The following is a 21,786-nucleotide window of genomic DNA, read 5'->3' on the forward strand; positions in this document are numbered from 1 at the left end:
TTAACGACGCAATTGGGCCAGATGAGGTCAAAGTGAAATGTGAATCAGTGAAGTGGCTGGGTTTTGGGTTCAGTGTCTGATTTCAGATGTTTTTTTGGGTTAACAGCATGAGCCGGCATCACAGAAGAAGGATCATCTAGTGATACAAGATTACACCTATTGTAAAAATAAATCCTGCAGCAATTTTGAATGACATTCACACCTAGTTTCTCATGCCCAGCTTAAGGCTTAATCCGTTCCTGTGTCTAATTTCCTAATTTCCTAAACATTTTTCCACCTCGTAAAAGGTGGAAAAATGTTTTCTACTTCTCAACATGGTGCCCTACTTAACTGGCCCAGATCTCAGTTTGGTGAGATCTCAGGTTTTCCCTTCAACAGTCAAATACCTGGTTAAATAAAGAGATTGTAATGTTAATTCATGTCAGTATTTGGGCCAGGGCTGAAAGGTCGGGAGGACAGTGCATAGTACAGTACTCACCCAAGAAGAAGGTAAGCACATAGGGGACAGGCATCAGGGCCCAGACCAGCCCTAGCGTCGGGTTGTACGTCGCTTCTGCAATACCAAGGATGAAGCCCCCTCCAACCCACGTCGCTGTGGAAAGAACACATCAAACACGTTTTAGAGCCATGTCTGGACTCTGACATTGGCATCTCTCGCTTCTCGCTCCTCATGCAGTGAAAATAGCAGGGTGACAATAAAAATAAATCCAAAATGACTGCGTGAGGCCATTTACCGGTAAGTGTGAAGATGCCAACCATCAGGTTGATGTTGCGTCCAGCCAACAGGGTGATCTCCATGCCGTCTCCCGTGCACTTCTTTTCCTCCTTCCTGGAGCGCATGGACGCCCAGATTCCCGTGGCGAGGATTAGGAGGTAGAAGACGGCCATCACCGCCAGGCCGGGTATATTGAGGGACATGGTTCACTTCTTATGTTTGTGTTACCTGTTGGGGCAGGGGGAATAAAAGCCTTTAGTGTCAATGTAATGCATTTCTCCACAAGTGCAGAGAAGCAGATAGCATTTGCAGGGCCTACTGGATTAATACAGTACATCATGGGGAGTGGGGTTGCAAAGGCTAGTTCAACTGATTTATAGAGATTTAAAAAATCAAAGCATCAGAATCATCTCATGTAATAAAAACAGCAATGCTCAAATAATAAATGGCAATGACAATCAAATAATACACAATGCGTCACTCCTTTCAGGTGAAGGTCGTTAAAGAGAAGACAATTGTTGTTCTAATAAAAAGGTGCTTTCCTTTTGCATAACGTGAGGCTGTGAGGGGTAGTTGGAAAAGAGGAGGAGCGAGGAAGGAGAAGAGTGAGGCGGGGCGTGAAGGATGGAAGGCAAATCGACTGCACAACATGGGCCACAGATCTTCGGGATCAACTCAGTCATGTTAATGTGCGTGCGTGCTTGCACGCGTGTGTGTGTATTATGGTAAGGGAACACCAAGTGTGTGCATTACACAAATGGCTTCCAAGAAAGGACCAGGAATGAAAAGAAAAACAGGTTCTCTGTACAGTGTAGGCCTACATTGACACGGTTGATAGTAACAGTATATAAAAACCATTACTTTTCAATAATATAAATGATATTATTAGTTATTACAAATCACCCTATCAACAGAAAAAAGGAATACCGTCATTATTGCGTACAAGCAAGAGACATCCTATTTTTTTTTTGTTGAAGTGAAACTAATATTCGCACGAACACAGAAACATAAAGGAGGAAGGAAATCATATGAAAAGAAGAAACAAACATTCAACAAGGAGAATGGAAATAAGAAAAAGGAATGTGAAAGCAATGGAGTTGAAAAATAAGTGTAGGGGCAGGCAGGGTACCGTATCTGAGACTGCGTGTGTGTGTGTTGGGGCATGGAAGGAACATGTAAGGAGGAGGGGGTGAGTGGAGGGTTGAGTGGGATCTGCGCCAAAGTCAACAAAACCTCATAAACTCACTCACGTGGCTCATGTGTGTTCTCTGTGTGAGGGTCGTGTGTGTAGCCATAATGTGTCTACAGTTATATCATATGTACATGCATTTGTGTGTGTGTGTGTGTGTGTGTGTGTGTGTGTGTGTGTGTGTGTGTGTGTGTGTGTGTGTGTGTGTGTGCATGCGTGCGTGTGTTTGTGCGCTGCACACGTGTGCGTGTGTGTATGAGTTCTGTTTGCTCAGAGTATATGCTCCAGAGAAATGCCAGCCCCTGCATGCCAGACATTGCAGTGCTTAAACTATACTCTCTTTATCTTCAAGATTGCGGCACTAAGTGTCTGGAGTCTGGTCAAAGCTTTATAGCCTTCCAATGCAATCCAATAAAAATGAAAACAAAAGTGCGAAACGTTACAGTTGGCAGCGTTAAAACTTGCGTATAGTTTATAAGGCATTTGCTGGTTTTTTGACCTTATAAAAATGTCACTGAAAAGTATTCGATACATTATCTGCGGGGAAAGTTTTGATGCTCGAAAGAGAGTACAGCTGCTTCAAATCTAATCAGGAACTCTAAATGACCAGTGAGGTCTCTCCAATTTGCACTCATATCTTCAACGGCTGAATAAAACAGTAAACAAATTCTTATGGAAATTATATGGAAGCCTTCAGAGGTGTTGACATTAGCTAATCTCTGCATTGACCCAGTGAGCGAAACAGCAAATGCCATGGCCACCCCTGTAATTTACAATACTTTAATATTATAAAAGCTTTATATTATATTAATTTGTGTGCAATACTGTTGCCTCTGCAACATGATGAGCCTATCTCTGCTTAGAGCAGCATGAACGTGTCACTCAGGAAAACACACCAATTGGTTTTTAGGCTAAACTTTGTTGGCTAGCGTGTGCATAAATAGACAAACTGTTCCTTAAAGGAAGTGACATCTGGATGGACGGTCCAGAGCCCTTAAAACTTTATAGCATATTGTCGAACTGTTGAGTGCAGTAGAATCCTCTGTGGGCTGATGGTATTGTTTGGAGTGCCCACCATCCACTTGTAAAACAGAGGAACCTTCGAAAGTGGAAAGACACAACGTCCCAGAGTCTCCTGAATTTGGAAACTGCTTGCCCTTGAATTACCCGAGAAGTTCCTGTATAACTTGTTATTTTTCCTAATTATATTTTCCTATTATTCTGGAAATTACTCTTAACTAAACAATTAATCTCTACAGTGTAATTAAATTGGTTTCTCTTTAGTTTTTGCCCTAAAGTCCCTTACTGTCCCTCTCATTCATTCTATAAAACTTTGATATACAGTAGGGTCACACACTTCTCTAAGGCCTTTTTTTCGATTATATTTTCCCTCCCTCGGGCCCAACCTCTCTTGTTTTCGTGACTGTATGCGAAACATTCCACAGGCTGGGCTGAGAGAGAATAACAGAGACAGACAGACAGACCGGTCTGGACTTACTCTAAAGGGATATCTGAGTCTACTGACCTATTTTGGACAGAGATTTGGAAAACAGACCATGAGAAAAACAATCCCATTCACACTAGTATGTCCTACAGGGCCCTGGGCTGCAGTCGTCCATGCCATCTCCATCTCCCTCTCTTTGCAGCATCTCCCATTTCTCTCTCATCTTCTACTCCTCTTTCCCTTCACCCCTCTCCCGTTTCTCTCTGTCTCTCTCATCTCCTCCCTCTCAATCTCAAGCTTTCTTCTTCACCTGTCTTGTTCAGTGGTGTAAACTTTAAGTAACTAAGTACATTTACTCTTGTACTGTACATACATTGACCACTTCAGCCCTATGCGATCTACAAGCTCACAATGTGTCTCATCCGCATTGTGAGCTTGTAGATCTGCTATTTTCAAAAGTATTTATACATTTGAAAACTTGAAATGGGACATTCTGCATAAAGACTACTTTTACTTTTGGTACTTTAGGGGCATTTTGATGCCAATATATTTGTACTTTTACTAAAGTACATGTTGAATTTACTTGTTTCTTTTTAAATTGTACTTTTAGAAAAGTATTTCTATATTGCAGCATTGACACTTGTGAGTGTTTTTTCCACCACCGGTCTTGTTTATCCTCCCTTCCTCTTCCCTCTCTCTCTTTTCAGGTCTCTGCTGCCTACCATCTTTCACAAGCACGTCACACATGCTTATATGACTGGCCTGTTTGCTCTGTAAACACAACAGGCTCAGTGGGGAGCAAGTAGCAGCTGAGGGTTCCCAAGGTCTCTGTCTCCCTGGGTTCTGCTCCTCCTGGGACAAACAAGCAGTCAGCCAACCTAAAGCCCAATAAAGCTAACCAACACCACACCACAGCTGGGTCATAAGTAGGATGCAGAACTTCTGCTCTAACACAGGCCCACGTGAGATTAAAAAAATGCTGAGGTCTAACTTATTGTTATCCTTAAATCCTAAGCGCCTAAACTTATTGTAACTCTCCGAGGCCCCTTTTTCCACCGGGGTTTCCCTGCCTAATGTTGAACCAGTTCAGAGTGTTTCCACTGAACTGTCAAAGTTGGTTCGGAACTGGAACTCCAAAAATGGCCGCCGGTTCTGTGAAAGCGCCAAGGTTCCAAGAATCTAGAACAGAACCAGTTTTGGGGGAAAAGGGGCCACAGTGTAAAAAGGTACTGTAAGCACTAGTACCTCCTATAGCCTACCAGCATCCAAATAATGCTCAAGTGGATGCCCCCCCCCCACACACACACACACACACAGGCAGGTAGAGTTGGCAGGTAGAGTTGGGTTCTTAGAAACTCCAACGGGAGAGTTACAGCCGATTCATACTTGGCTGACAAAAATAGCCGACCTACAAACTCACAACGGGTCACGAATGCGGCATATGGGGGGCGTGTGGGTCGGCTATTTTTGGCGCAGGACACCACGCACAAAGTATTGTGAATTAGAAAGCATACTAAATAATGCTTACTTGCTTCAGTTAAGAATGTTATTCATTTAAATTTTGTCATGAACTGTCACTCTGTGACAGACAATAGTGTCTGAAACCGTCATAAATCACATAACAAGCTGTAATCAGGTCAGCGGGAGCAAGTAGCAGCTGAGGGTCTCACGTGGGTTCATCATGCCAGTGGTGGGAAAAGTACTCAAATTCTTTACTCAAGTAAAAGTATCAATACTGCAATATAGAAATACTCAGTTAGAAGTAAAAGTCTGCAATTCGAAATGTACTTGAGTAAAAGTACAAAAGTACAAAAGTATTGGTATCAAAATGTACTGTAAAAAAGTACAAAAGTAGAAAGTACTCAGAGTCATTATGCAGTATTCCCTTTCACAAGTTTTCAAATGTACTACATTTATTTAAAAAGATCTCAGGATTGTACGCATGGCCAGGGATGTGTCTACAGCAGGGGTTCTCAACCCGTGGGTCGCGACCCCTTGGGGGTCGCCAAATTATTTTGGGAGGGTCCCCAAATTATTTTCAAAATAATAATAAAGGGTTTTCTTTTTTTTGCAACTGAATGGCTGGGAAATGGAAATTAATTGTTTACATAGTACACAATAGTCAAGTGCATGCATAAACTTTCCTTAATGATTAGATCTGGTTTCAAAATTAATGTATGATGTATTTTCTCTATTATTAAGGTTATTTTATTTTTTATATTTACAGTTTTGTCACTCGTCTTTGACTTTGTTACTTGACTTTTCATGAGTTTGACTCAAGTCGTCAGATTTGGAGCAGGGGTGGTGCATATTTCCAGGACCTTTTAGGGAGAGTTCACGCGTTGGCAGGATGTGAAATATTTAAGACGTACAGTAGTACACACAAACGCACACGCACACGCGCACACACACACACACACACACACACACACACACACACACACACACACACACACACACACACACACACACACACACACACACACACACACACACACACACACACCCACGTAGTAGTGAAAGTGCTGCTGAGTGCTGACCATTTAACACCTAGGTGTATAATGTGGAGGCGGGGTACAGGGGAAATATATGGCAACACACACACACACACACACACCTCGTGTTGATCACCTTTTATTTCTCTCACCATGGGACTTCTGTGCACACACACACACACACACACACACACACACACACACACACACACACACACACACACACACACACACAGTTGACAAATTATATATTCTGTGTTGTGTGTGTGTGCATGCGTGCCTGCGTGTGTACACTGTATGTATATATATACACATTACACACATGCATACCTCATGTTGATGACCTTTCTTTTCTCTTACCATGGGACTTATGTGCATACACTAAATCATATGCCCACACACACACACACACACACACACACACACACACACACACACACACACACACACACACACACACACACACACACACACACACACACACACACACACACACACACACACACACACACACACACACGGGGGCACGCACGCACGCACACACACCCGTCAGCAGGATTAAAGGTAAACACATTGAGACACACAGTACAGTACAGGTGCCATATTTGGCCCGGGGGAATCGGGCACCAGGATTCGTGGAAAAACGAACGGGAGTTTATATTAAAGCAGAGACACTCCCTCACTTCAAATATACAGTATGTGCAATTAGCCTGCAGGTGTACAGACTTGACATTACCTGTCATCTTGCCTTTCTTCTTACTGTTCTCTCTTCTCTCTCTCTCTCTCTCTCTCTCTCTCTCTCTCTCTCTCTCTCTCTCTCTCTCTCTCTCAGTACTTTTCCATTAAGCTTAACTTGCTTGCCTACTGTGTGCCACCCGTCTCCTCCCCTTGCAGGTTTGCAATCTGCATTGTTTGCCAACGTTATCATATGCTATTAGCTGAGGGAACAGGCATTAATATCACATTTCACCACAAGCCACACGCACACGCACACGCACACGCACACACACACACACACACACACACACACAGTATGTTTGTGCGCAAGCACACGTGCACACACCTCATAAAAGACATGAAGTTGAAACAGGGTGACGAGTGACCTCACAGTGTTCCAGACACAAGCGTGTTGTCTTTCACACTGACACACACACACACACACACACACACACACACACACACACACACACACACACACACTCAGAGATAGAGTGAGAATGAATCATTGAGAGAGAGAGAGAGAGAGAGAGAGAGAGAGAGAGAGAGAGAGAGAGAGAGAGAGAGAGAGAGAGAGAGAGAGAGAGAGAGAGAGAGAGTCAGTCCGTCACAGCACCACATACATGTGCTAATGGAAAAAACCAAGCTTGGAGGCCAACCTACTCCTCCCTCCTTCTCTATGTCCCTCGTTCCATCTGTTCCTCACGTCTCTCTCCCCGCTGACAAGAACAAACAATCAAGAAAAGCATGACTTCTACAGGTACCGTGTCAAACACCACGCGGCTCTCTAAATAGCATTCATTTACCCTATCCTGCTATCACCTTTCCTCTTTTCTTGTCTCTCTAAAAAGGGCCCGTCACCCTGAAATAGACAGCCCAAACATTTGGCCCATGAGGATTTGCAGCCAAGAGTGGGCTGTGTATGGAAAACTATTCCTTCGTAGTTAACATCAACAAGCCGAGCAGGAGCCAGCAACATAAATCAGCTGCAAAGACTATCAATTAGCAGATTCTCTGGTAAACATCATATCAGTTACTGTTGGCTTGTGGTATTGGCCAAGAAATTCACTTAATAAGTCAAAAGGAAGGAGACGAGAGGCAAGTGGTCAATTGCGCAAGATCTGTCACTTCACTACATATAAAACTAATAACAACTCAAATTTGTGAATAGATTCATACACATACATCGCATGCAAGCCATGCAGTACAGAAATGATGTCACATGTATGGATATATCATGATACATTATGTTCACATGGGGGTAAGGCACCAATACCCACAGGAGAAGCATATTTTACAGGGGGTTATGTTACACCAAACTATCGAAATTCACTTCAGATTAAGTTTTTACACTAATCTGCACTTTCAACTATGCAAAGATATTTAGTAGTTATTAGAAAGAAAGAAAAAAAGGTTTGAAGGATGTTTTAAACAGCTAGACTGTACAGTAGCTGCCATGGCAATCGCAAGTGAAAGGCAGGGCACTGTTTGTATTGGACCGTTGGACACCTTGGGTACAAAGATATGGCCTTATGGTCACATTATCTATGACAACAAGACAAGTTGTTCGTCCAGGGTGTTACAAGGACTGAGCTGACAATAGAGGGATCTGTCCAAGAGTACATGGTAAGCACGCACATCAAAGCCCACGCACTTGGAAGACAAACTAGAGCTAATCTGTGGGGTTACGCATGCAGTAAAACCTGGAGTATCAATTTAACTCTGAGAGTGTGACAAATTTGACAATGGACCCACAATGGTGCATTTCTTGGGGGTCAACTTTCCCACTCTGGAGTTAATTTAACCCTCCAGATTTCAGTGTGCAGGGAGTTGTCCAGCTGGCAGCTGACCCATGGAGTTTGTGACATTTGATCACCATGACCGGAATGATTACAATGAGGATGAGCCCAACAGACAGGACGAGTGCCAACTCACTGCACACACAAAAGTGGTGAAGTCAATGTGACAGTCAGTGAGTGACATGAAAAGGACCTTGAAGAGAGACAGGAAGAATGGAGTAAAGTAAGGAGAAGAGAATGACAAGAGAGCCAGAGGTAGAGAGAGGAATTAGAGCTAATGAAAAATAATCAAAAGATTCTTTCGGTCATTGAAAACTGTACAATAAAAAAAACTTGAAAAAAGAATTACAACACAAGTGATGGACACATTTTGCATCCGCAGAGAAGAACACAGAATGGCATGTTATCATTGTTTTGAAAATGCTAAAACATTCTCTGAGCATAGTGCACAATCACATGGAGTTTTGCAGGATTTAAGACCCTGGTTTGTATTAAGAATCTAAGATATTTGCACCGATACTCACTCTAATATAAACTATGAATTAACAGCGGGGTATTGACGGTGATAATTTAGCCTCTGCTGCATCCTTGTTGCCAGTGGATGCAATGGAAAGTTACAGCCTGATGAATACCAATGACAGACACATTGAAAGGAAAACAGATAACCAGTTTAGCAAGAGAAGGGAGTCAATCAGGGGACCAAAAGAGCCAAGCTGGCTCCTGGGCTAAATTAGGGATTGCAATACCCCCCACTGCCCCCCAATACCCCCCAGGGCTATTTCTAGTACAGGCATGCAGTCTGTGTCCCTGGCAACTTTAGCCAAAACAGCAATCTGTAGCGCAACATTTATACACACTAATCACACATTTTAGTACACACACACACACACACACACACACACACACACACACACACACACACACACACACACACACACACACACACACACACACACACACACACACACACACACACACACACTCACTCACTCACTCACTCACTCACTCACTCACTCACTCACTCACTCACACTCACACTCACACACACACACACACACACACACACACACACACACACTCACTCACACTCACACTCACACTCACACACACACACACACACACACGAGTGAATATAAAATAAATAACCTTACGTACCTAGTGTAGTGCGTATCAGTCGGCTCTTAAAGATGTGATGAGGTTTTTCGTAAGGACAGACTCACTCAATCCAGGAAGAGGATGAGAGAGACTGCCAGTGAGGTGGAGTGAGTGACTGAAAGATGGAGGGCAAAACAAGAATAAAAAATAAAGTGTTCCTCAAGATGAAAAAACAAAATAAAAAACAAAAACAAAATGGGATCTTTAAAAAGTTGCCGGATTATACTGAAAGAGAGTGAATCAAAACTGTGTCTCAGTAACTGTTGTCTGCTTTACTTTGAATCAGGAAGGACAGAACACTGAATGACTGCCCTGCTCTCTGCTGGTTATAAACCTTAGAGGGGTGGGAGTGGTGTCAGATGACACAAGGGGGCAGGAAGATGCCAAAAGGGCCATGGGATTGGTGACTGCATCAGTTTCCTTGTTTGTACCACAGCCAATTAGCTCCCTGCATAATACAGGGCACACTTGTTCAGTCCACGTGAAGATGAATTAGGCAAGCTATGGGGGGTCTATCATATGTGGCACAAACTATTGTCTCCCTTTCTGTCTGTAGTTATCTTAGTCGAGTCTGTCTGGGCTCATGTATCTCATGTGTTACCACAGTGTTAAAATAACAGTAATTCTTTTGCAATAACAGATAAAAGCCTTTCTTAAAATATATAAACAAATACCAGTGCGATATCCCCCCCATCCCCCCCCCACACACACACACACACACAAGCAGATATCTGTTTTTGCATCTGAACTCTAACTTTAATATTGTTTGATTAGCAAACAATATTGGCGCTCTCTCTCTTTCAGTGAATAAGAAAACGGTGCCAGGTGTGGCAGTCTGTTTGGTTCGTCTACCTCTTGCATTTCACAGCAAACACAGCACACAGCCAGAGCGCGACAGCCACCACCTACCTTTCCCGACCAACCCACCATTCAATGGAGAAAAACAACCCCCCACCCCAACTTTCTCCTTCTTTTTTCTTCCTCTCGTTATTGGCGTGTGTGAGTGTGTGTAGTACTATGTGTGCACACGATCCCCTCCTTGCCCAGAGCTGCAACAAAGCCCAGCCTGTTCTCTCCATGCTGTTTAGGGTATAGGGCACATTTAGCAAATCACCTGGGAAGACCAAGACAGGAGGTATGAGGCAGCAGAAGCTTGAGTCCCATTCTGAAATAAGGCAAAGGGGCAAGTTTAAAGTTTAAAGTAAAACCCATGGAAAGATACAGCAGAGCGAACGAGATTTGCCTCTCTATTACCTTTACAACTATTCAATGCAGCTGGTTATTTAGAACGTATTTATAGAAGGTCAGGCTATCCAGGTCTCTGTAGGACTTGTGAAATTGTCACACAGACTCAAAACCAAACGGTCTCCAAAACGTCTGGTGCTGGTGGGGTGAGAGAAAAACATGCTGTCTCGTGCTGAGTCACGTGCAAAGAATTTGACATATGCATGAATAATATCTGGTCACATATCTGGTCACTTTTCCACCAAAGCACAGTAAGGCGTGACATAAAAAGTGGTTCATAACAACACTGAAACATCTGAAAACATCATAATTTATAACAGAATCTAGGCCTTAATGTTGCTTTGACAAGAAAATAAGTGTAAAGAGCAATAATATGCAAAACATTGGCCCAGTGGCTCTAAAGATAGATGACAAAGTACACTTGTTAAGCCATAATTTTGCTAAACGATTGAGATTGGACAGATACACGACGGAAAGAAGAAAATATACTGCGTCTGCATGCCCTCTTGATGAAAACAAAAACAAACATCTTGCCAACCATTCTTGAACGGCAGGGCACTTTATTTTTCAAGTTCACCTCCATCTGGTGCCCATTCTCATCCTGCTTCACCTTATCAAAACACTCTCAGCTCCATGCAGACAAACATGCCTGTGCCTTTTTCAGCAGCTTGTCTTTTCCACTGTGAAAAACTAAGAAAACAAAAATGTGCACCGCTCATGCAACACTGTCACTTTAAGAGTCCCCTTCCTGTGTGTGTGTGCGTGTGCACGTGTGCGTGTGCATGTGCGTGTGTGTGTGTGTGTGTGTTCATGCGAGCCTGCATATTATAGAACCCATCAAGAGTGTGGGCGGGTGTACCCTCTCTCTCAGAACAACACACTACTCTGTTGATCACTCACTATCCACTGTTCCTGTTTTCTTCCTTTGCTCTCTCTCTCTCTCTCTCTCTCTCTCTCTCTCTCTCTCTCTCTCCCTCTCTCTCTCTCTCTCATCCCCTGCTTCATTTATTTAATTTTGTTTGTTTGTTTAATGATAATCTATAGTATATTCCAACTTCAACAAAAAAGCAGAGAAGTCGTATAGCAAAGTACACTATAGCCTATAGCCTTTACCATTTATTCCGTTCCTCCTTCCTCACATTATTACTATATATTTTTTGAGAGATCAGTATAGGCTAAAAAGTAATTATCGAATGTGTTCGGCCCTGTGAGTGTGTGTGTGTGTGTGTGTGTGTGTGTGTGTGTGTGTGTGCGCGCGCGCGCGCGTGTGTGCATGTGCGTGTGTGTGTGTGTGTGTACGTGCGTTTGTCCACTCGGCCAGTCAGAATCCTATTTCTTGTGCAGGCTGATAGAAGGCCAAGGACCTCAAATCAGAAAACAACAAATATGTAATAGTCGTGTAATAGTAATAGTGGTGTAATAGTCGTACATTTAACATATTATGTTAAATGTACGACCGCAGAACATACATCCCTCCAGGTGTCAGTCGTCTGAATTGCCCCCACAGGATCAATAAAGGTATGTAGGGCATGGAATAATTGTCCTGCCAGGCTAGACAAGGACATCACTCTGGCACTGCCATAGCGAGTTCTACAGGTTGGTCAGTTCCGCTTCCTGTTGAGCAGAGAGTGGGCGGAGCTGGGAGGAGTAGGTGTTCTTCCACAACACGCACGCGTTATGTCCTCCCCATAACACTCCCTCCCCAGACCAAACAGGATAAGGTTTGGCAGTGATGAGGATTATATAATGGGGGTGGGTGTGATAGGCCAGGGTACAATAATGGGTAAACAGTTGATACACAACATACATAATATAGAGAGTATGCACATGCATCACTTTTCCACTGGGACACGCCCCCCTCATCTAGACTGATGAGTGGCAAAACATTGAGCAGCATGGAGCATTGATTGATTGAAAATTGTATTAACAGTTTGCAGAATTACAGTACATTTCAAGCACAAACTCAATACAAAGGCTGTTAACTGTGAGTGGACGACCCAATTAAGCATTACACTTGTTTACAACAGGGTCCACCATGTTCAATTCATCAAAACATTTAGAGACGTACAAATAGACACTTCTATATAGACAAAGAACAGTACAGGAATTCATCATAATGAATCACACAGGTGTGATTTTTATTAAACAAAAACATTGCAGATAGAGGATAATTCAAGCTTTCTGTACAGCTGCAATGTTGGTGAGTTTAACGTTGTTTAATACAATCAGATTTTCCATTCAGATGTATGGGCTGTCATGGCCAGAAAGTCGTTTTTGCCACTCGGTAGGCATTCCTGCAACTTCCGGGTCACACACATAGCCTTGATAAGGACATGAATGCAAATAAATGAAATGAGCGGAACAACAGGTTATACATGACCTAACTGTGTGGACTATACATGACATACAGACGTGCAGTGCAGTAAAACCAACCCATCTGGTATTCTATACAGAATGTTAAAATGAACACCAAGAAGGGTCCCCCCCGACCTCTCTCTGGCTCTCTCTCTTGTGTGCTTTCCCTCCCTCTGCCTGCAGCTCCATTATAGACACATGTGTCTATAATTAAGAAGTGGTTGAACAGCGGGCCCAAGTGCTAAATTAGATCATGGTGCAGAGAAAGAAGAGCTGGCTGGACGAGCTGTAGTCACAGACATGGCCTCCCTCAGTGCCACCAGGGGGTCTGACAACATGGCTCACAAACACAGACCTGGTGGTGGTGGAGGAGCTGGGAGTGGAGGAGGTCTGCTCCATGCAACCCAACGACTGATAACCTTTATGCAGGGATGCCCATGGATGCCCATGGGGCTCAAAGTTCATGTGATGCTCGGGAGATGTGGGCCAAGAGAGAGCTACTGCTCCAGATCTATACCCTGAGTCCTGGAAGTTGAATTGAAAAGGCCTCATGTTAAGAAAGGATAATCATTTTAATTTAAAAAAATTTAGATTCTGACACACAGAACATCACACATGGAGTCCCCCAGGGTTCTGTACTTGGCCCCAAACTATTTATTATGTACATGAATTATATATGTGAAGCACTTAAATGTGTCCTATTTGCGGATGACACAAGCTTATACAGCTCAGGAAAAGACCCGAAACAGCTTATGTGCACAGTGAAAAGAGAGCTAGAAGCAATCAAGAAGAACTTAAGTTCAGCGAGTTTGTTAGTGTCAAACAAACAAACTCGCTGAACTTAAGTAAAACAAAATATATGATCTTTAGTAATAAAATAATAGATAACTCGGTTAAATTAACAATAAATGACATGGAAATTGAAAGAGTACATGAAAATAAATTCTTAGGTGTCATAGTAGATAGTAAATTAAATTGGAAATCACACGTAGTAAACGTACAATCAAAGATTTCAAAAACAATAGCTATATTATATAAAATAAATGACCTAGTAAATAAAGATTCACTATACACGTTGTATTGTTCCCTCATACTTCCATACTTAACGTATTGTGTGTGGAGGTATGGTGGAACACTATAACAAAACCAATTTTCATGTTACAAAAAAAGGCCATAAGAATCATAAATAAAACTGAATATCTTGCAGCTACAAACCCACTATTTATCTGCAAACACACACTAAAATTCGAAGATATAGTCAACCTAAACACTGCAATAGTCATGTACAAAATAAATAAAACAATACTACCATTATCCATACAGGAGCTGTTTGAAATGAGAGAATCCCAGTACAACCTCACGTGTATTAAAACAAAAAGGGGCAAGGACCAACACAAAGGGTAGATGTATATCCAAAATAGGGGTTGACTTGTGGAATAGCCTGGATAATGAACTAAAGCTATGCATCACTTATCAAATTTAAAAAGCTATTTAAAAGTAGGGTATTAAATAGATATAAAACATTATCATAAGACCATTATTATTATTATTATTATTATCATAAGATCATTATTATTAACATTATTAAACATTAACATAAGATTATTATCATAAGTTCTAAAAAAGAAATGCTTTATATATTTTTTTCTGTTTCCTTTGTATTTTGTTTATTTTCTTTGTATTCATTTTGTATTTTGTTTCTTTTCTTAAAAAAGGCTAGGCAAAATAAGCTTCGGCTTCAGCCTAGACCTTTTCGGTGCTACCTCTTTGTAAAAAAAAAACTTAAATGCAAATGATGAAACTTAACATGTAAATGTAAAGCACCGAAATAAACTATTCATTCATTCATTTGGCTGGCGTCTGGACCTCATGTACATCTCTCACTAGTGCACCTGGTTGTTGAAGGCACATCATGGCTGGCAGGGACGTGCTGAAGTGGAGCTGTAGAGGCCCACTAGGTTGGTCCTTGTCCCTTTGACATTGTAAAAGGTCAGAATGTCTTGTGTCCGTGATGGGTACAGAGTGGCATTCCGACGCACCGGCTTTCCGTGGCTGGTGGCTTCTGCGTGCGGTTAGGTTTAGGGTTAAGGCCTATTCATAGTCCAGTTTTCGGGGGAAAGGTGAAACTGAAAAAAACAGAGAGATGTGTTGTGTGAGCGGTGACCACCATGCCGTGATGTCATGTTGTAGTTTTAGGTGGTCACCTCTTCACCGAAAACCCAACTATATGAATAGACCTTTAGGGACAGGGTTAGTATTGACCGCATTGGAATGGCGGTGCGTCAGAATACAGGGCTTCGGAATGCCGGTGTGTAACCGTCAGTGATTGTGTTTTGTGGTCTTCCAAAATAGACTCTAAAATAGACTCTCTTATCCAGAGTCAGTCGGGTGACTCGGGTCAATGTGTCAAGTGGCATGAACCCTAGTCAACTAACATCAGAGACAGTGGTCGAGTAAATATGTGCTACAAAGGAACTATGAACTATTTCTCTCCTAATAGTTGTTTATTTTGTTTTGTTGTAAAGCAACTTTGGGTACTAAGAAAAGCACTATAAATCTGATATATTATTATGATATGAGTTTGTTGTTTCCCAGGACAAACGCTTACAAAGGATAAGTTCAAAAGGTTAATGCTCAGGTCAATGTTTACAGAATGAAACCGACTGTAGGCTACAGTAGTAGTGGTTAAAATTACATCACTGTCTGCTCAAAGATGGGCGAACAGACTTGCAGGACCAAAAATATCCTCGCCTGCGGCTATTCAAGCTCTGCAGGGTTAATAGGTGTCTGTCTCTTCCATTCTTCAACATTCTTACAAAGTAGTTAACCTTGCATCACCGCGCTTTACACCGCAGAGGAAAGCCTCGTATTCGCTAATGGCCACAAAGTCTGGGCTGACAGACTTGCAGGACCAAAAATATCCTTGCCTTTGGCTCTTCCAGCCCTGCAGGGATAATAAAGTGTCTCTTCCATTCCTCAACGTTCTTACAAAGTTAACTTCATGTCACCAGGCTTTCCACAGCGGATGAAAGCCTGGTATTTGCTACAAACTAGCCTATGTGATCCATAGAGCTATAAAGGATAGAGACCGAATCGGAGCGTTAGCCCCCCCCCCCCCCCCTGATATTCATTTCAGTGGAAGTTGCTCAGTGGCATTTTGAAGCACCCGGAAGACTGCCGGAAGTATAATTATAACTCAATGGCTCGAGCGAGCGGAAGTTTAGCCTAGCCCCGGACCTCAATTTTGACGTCATGACGTCATGAACGTCCGTCCACCTTCATTAAAGTGCTTCAATTCCTCATTTCGCCAGTAGGTAGTGGCAGCTTCAACGTTGGATAGCCTTACCGGGGGCTTGATGTGATCCGGTTTAGAAAAAAAACAAGGTTCCGGTGTGGGTTCCGGTTAGCGTCGCATTCATTTTGTTCCCCACATAATGTGAATGAATTAGTTTAGCTAGATTATTATTATTAGCATAAAAGAGACATACAGAGACATACCAAATGATTATTAGCCTGAAAGATAGACATACCTAATGTTTATTGGCATAAAAGGTTCCGGTTGTGGGTTCCAGCCGGCCTGATGACGTAAAGTTATTTCTGCTCTGACCAAATCAGAAACCCGCAGATGATATGGATCAGGCACTCAGGACTGCCACAAATGATCAAAGTTGTACATTCCTGATACTTCTCAGCCATTGCTGTTACTTCACAAGACAGCATTGTGTGCCTGAATGTCGACTAGCCAGCAAAACAGCCCAAAGTGTGTAGATCAAGGCTAAAAATGAGGGGCGCTAATATATTAAAGTCTATCTTATGTTGATTAGGTGATGTAATGATGATGTAAAACAAACGGTGCCAACACAAACATTAAATTAACAATAAAGAGACAATATGACGTAAATTTTCCCTTCATTGTCAATGGCGTTTTTAAAACAAACATTGAACTGAAAAACAAACATTAAACCTGTATATAGGAGGGGCTAGCGCCCCTCAAAAATATGGCATTGTGGCCACTTAAAATTCGCATGTGCATTCTCTGCATTCAGAGGAATGTTCATGTCCAACCAGGCCATATGGTACGGTAGTATAGTGCAGTTCATGAGTTAACACAGACCTGAGGTGGTGGTGATGGGGGAGCTACTGTAGAAGTGGAGGCTGGCTGCTCCATGCAACCCAACGACTGATAACCACATTATGGGGCTTTCACAGGCCGGGATTCCCATGGGGCTCAAAGTTCGCTCGGGAAATGTGGGCCAACAGAGAGCTACTGCTCCAGATCTATACCCTGAGTCCTGGAAGTTGACTCAAAAGGCCATTTTCATTTGGCTGGCGTATCTGGTTGACCATGCCCCCCTGGACCTTCTGCTCACAGTGCACCTGGTTGTTGAAGGCACATCGTGGCTGGTCACTACAGTAAAGGCTGATGTCCGCTTCAGAGCCTCCCAGCTCATATCATTTTCTGAGTTAAAGAGGTCCCATTACTCCATAGCGAGTCTGTCCCTTGGTCCGGGGCACCTATGCTGGAAATCCAGCCTGACACCGTGTTGCGGGTTCGAGTCCCGATCGCTACAACCTTTTCTGCGTGTCTTGTCTTCCCCCATCTCTCTCCCTGTTTCATGTCAACCTATACTGTACATATCTATCAATAAAGGCAAAAAGCCCCAAAAATATATTAAAAGAAATTAATGTCTCGTGATTTGTGTTTTGTGGTCTTCCAATCCAAAATAGACATACGCAGTTACAATTTAGGTCTTCAGTAGACACTCTTATCAATGAGTCAATTGGCGGGAACCATAGTCAACTAACATCAAGGGAAGTGGTTGAGTAAATAGAGCGATAAGACATCAAATACGGTATTCTACAAAGTAACTATGATACGATAGGAGTTTGTCGTTTCCAAGGACAACGCTTACAAAGGCCTTAAGGCTACAGTCGTTTTTCATTTTCTCTTTTCTCTTTCTTTTGGAGAAGGAACCGCCACTTGCTGGTTCAAGAGTTTCATTTTAAATAAGACTAAGAGTCATAGCAACGTTTCTGCCTTTTGGCCTTCTTCAGGCATCTCTTTCTAAAATTGCATCACCGTCTGCTCAAGGACAGACAATATGGGCAGACAGACTTGCAGGAGCATAAACATCCTCGCCTTCGGCTATTCCAGCCCTAAGTGACATTCTTAAACACTGTTACTAAGTACTAAGTCATGACCTTTTCCTTGTTGACAGGCAATGTTGTTAAAATATAGCTAACTACAAATGCAGTCCCCTAGGCTCCATTGTAGCCTGACAGCGGTTTGCTGTCAGGTAAAAATCAGAGTCTGCTGTCAGAGTAAAATCGGTCATATCTGCGCGGCACCCCAGACTGTTATTTTGAAATAAATTCCGACGCTGATTGTGTTAATAAACAGAAAATACATTTTCAGAGTTGAGAGTAGCCATTTATCAGCTTAATTTTGTCGCCTCATTTCTTTGTGTCAGCAAATTCCAATTGTTTAATCTGTATTCTGGCTGCGTTCTCTATCCCTGATTGGATAGAATTGGTATCCCGACCTGAAAATGCATGCACAATATACTGTATGTCAAATTTTATTTTTTTACTTGCATAATAAATGTGAGAACTTTAGTGTAGAACATCGGACACTACAGTAAGCTACTTAGCAGAACATCTGACACCTACATAGGCAGGTCAACACAATGGACCGTCACCATTGATATGCATCCAAGGACGGTCATTCCTGTTATTTCGACGCCAATTGTCACCAGTCCAGCGGCGATCGGCAGGTTTTGTTAGCGATATGTGCAAAAACTGCGAATGGCTGTGCGGGCTTGCGCCATCGTAAATCTTCAAAACTACCAGGGTAACGCCCTGGATAGCCCTAACGACAGTTCAACCCTGTCCATGACTGTACAGAATTTGACGTTGTATAAAAAGACATAAAGGATACCAGGAGAAAGGAAACTGGAGGTTATGTAATAACCGTGGTTGTATAAAATAATTATAAGCGAGCAATTCGCTATAGAGCGCCGAAGTCCTGACGTCATTCGCTTATCCCCTCGATTCCCCTGGTTCACGGAAGTAATTTCTCTATGGAGAATAACATGGGGTGATCTTAATATCGTCTACTATAAGCATTGTGGTCCAAAAATGAACAAGCTGTCTCTGCGTTATTGTCAGGGAGGTGTCTCTGTATCGTTTGCGACAGTCAGTCACTCATATATGATGCAGTCTGTTTCTAGCAAAAATGTAGCTAATGGTTCCACCACTGAGTGTTGACAGCGAGGGGCCATGGCTGTAGCCTGACGAGGAATATCCCATCACCAAAGGACATTTAAATATATTGAAATCTATACAAACTCTATACAAACTCAGCTTTGAAGCTACGGAACCACGCTGTGATAACAACAGAGCTTGACACATGACCCTGTGACCTGGGACCATTTGCTGCTCACCTGTTTCCCCCCCTACCTTCCTTAGCAAATATTCCTTTCATCTTGATAAACTTGTATTCACCTCCTCTGCATCCTGTCCATGTGGGCCATGGCCCACACAAAGGGCCATGGCCCTCCCATCAGGCAGAACAGGCAGTTGCCTGGGGCATCATGAGGGGAGGGGGGCATCCACCAAGCAAAAAAATTAAACACACAGTGCTTTAGAACACAAGGGGGCCATGGTCATTGTTCAAGGGGGCATCACCTGTTCCCCCCCCCCCCCCCCCCCCCCCTACCTTCCTTAGCAAATATTCCTTTCATCTTGATAAACTTGTATTCACCTCCTCTGCATCCTGTCCATGTGGGCCATGGCCCACACAAAGGGCCATGGCCCTCCCATCAGGCAGAACAGGCAGTTGCCTGGGGCATCATGAGGGGAGGGGGGCATCCACCAAGCAAAACAATTAAACACACAATGCTTTAGAACACAAGGGGGCCATGGTCATTGTTCAAGGGGGCATCACCTGTTTCCCCCCCCCCCCTACCTTCCTTAGCAAATATTCCTTTCATCTTGATAAACTTGTATTCACCTCCTCTGCATCCTTTCCATGTGGGCCATGGCCCACACAAAGGGCCATGGCCCTCCCATCAGGCAGAACAGGCAGTTGCCTGGGGCATCATGAGGGGAGGGGGGCATCCACCAAGCAAAACAATTAAACACACAGTGCTTTAGAACACAAGGGGGCCATGGTCATTGTTCAAGGGGGCATCACGAAAAATCCTGCCTAGGGCACCAAATTGCTCAGGGCCGGCACTGCTGCCCAGGGACACCGTGACTGTTCTAGTGAGGCGCTTGGCCTCGAGGTTCAGTCTGGTGGCTTCCCGTAGGCGGTCCGGTGTAGGGTACTTGTCGTCGGGTTCTTCCGGGGCCACGGTGACCACTGGGTCGGTGCTCTGCCACTCGAGGATCTCTGTGCAACGTGCAGGTATGGGCCTTGGACACTTGAGGTTGCACCTCCTGACCGCCTCTGTGAGGATGGTCATGAGCTCCTCCTGAACTGTGGCTACGGTGGGATGAGCTAGCTGCTAGGCTAGCGTAACAATGGACCGGCGGACTAGCAACTTGTTTCGTTCAACAGTGCTTGACTGCTTGTAGGTCTCAGCCTGCAAGTACTATAATAACTGCCAGTAATGTTGTCGTTAGCTGTTGGATTAGCTACGAGGCAGTATTGGGCACGACCTTCCGATGGTGACCACCGGGCTATCATGACAATGGGTCCGCCAACGCGACCTTGCTGTCGTTAGCCACTGGGCTAGCTCAGCAAGGAAGCAAAGGTCCACTCACGCAACCGTATTGCTACCAGCCAGTAAGCTAGCGCAATAGGGAAGCAGGGAGTCCTCTGACGTAGCCCTGTTGTTGTTAGCCACTGAGTTAACGCAACTAGGGAACGTGTTTGTGAAATATATATAAGCAGCTATGCTAACGCGACAAGGAAGTAGAGGATCAGCTCGCAACCTTAGTATTGTTAGCTACTTGGCTAGTGTAACAAGGAAGCGGAGAGCTTTTTGGAACAACCTTAGTGTTGTTAGCCATGGCTAATGTGACAAGGAAGCAGGGGACCGCTAGTTATATTTGTCCTGGCTAGCTACCAAGCTAGCGTAAAAAAAGGAAGCGAGATATTGTTAGTATAAGAGCTTAAGAGTTTAACCAGATGCTAACTAGGCCTCAACCTTGTTTGGGCCATAGCCCGCAGGGTTAAAATTCTATAGCGGGTAACCGCGCCACAATATTACCAACTCAGGTCTTGCCTATGTTATATGGTTTAGCTTAGCGGCTAGGTAGCGGTAGGCCAGTAGCGGTCTGGTTAGCTTTCAGCCGATGCTGGAAACAAACAGCTAGTACAGAGATCAACCAAGATCAAAATCATACTCGTAATTGAGAGTACATTCGCTGAGATCTTGCAGTTTTCGCCTCTCGGTCCAAGCAGATGAAAACTTGTCCTTGTGAGACTTACGGTAGTGTGGTGAGAAGGGTTGTTGTGAGCAAAGATGGTGGGATGAGACCTCTTCTTGGCAATGGTGTATCCGGTACAGGCAGGGTATCAGCAAGTATCAGCACTTTGAATTTAAGCCTTTTTATGACCTTGAGTCACATAAACTGTATTTGTCCCTAAAGAGCAACTGGTTTTGCAACGTAAAAACAAACATGAAATGACATTAGTAAGTGCAGCAGGATTAGCCTGGTTAATA

At 43.4% G+C, this 21,786-nt stretch overlaps 2 protein-coding genes across 2 annotated transcripts in view; both read right to left on the reverse strand.

Annotated features, from left to right (window-relative positions):
• The window catches only part of LOC306921432 (high affinity choline transporter 1-like), a 22,269-nt gene extending 12,459 nt beyond the window's left edge, over positions 1 to 9,810 (reverse strand). The window contains exons 1-3 of the mRNA XM_079498557.1: positions 9,515 to 9,810; positions 735 to 943; positions 479 to 592 (exon numbers count right to left, since the gene is read on the reverse strand). Coding sequence (XP_079354683.1) covers positions 479 to 592; positions 735 to 918 — 298 coding nt within the window. The 5' untranslated portion in view covers positions 919 to 943; positions 9,515 to 9,810. The remainder of the gene's footprint in view (positions 1 to 478; positions 593 to 734; positions 944 to 9,514) is intronic.
• LOC306921222 (ATP-dependent RNA helicase SUPV3L1, mitochondrial-like) overlaps positions 1 to 21,786 on the reverse strand; it is a gene marked incomplete at both ends in the record, with an annotated part of 427,184 nt that overhangs the window by 213,681 nt on the left and 191,717 nt on the right. The gene's annotated exons all lie outside the window — the stretch shown is intronic.

The sequence above is a fragment of the Electrona antarctica genome, assembly GCF_951216825.1.
Source record: "Electrona antarctica genome assembly, chromosome: 4".
Lineage (NCBI taxonomy): Eukaryota > Metazoa > Chordata > Actinopteri > Myctophiformes > Myctophidae > Electrona > Electrona antarctica.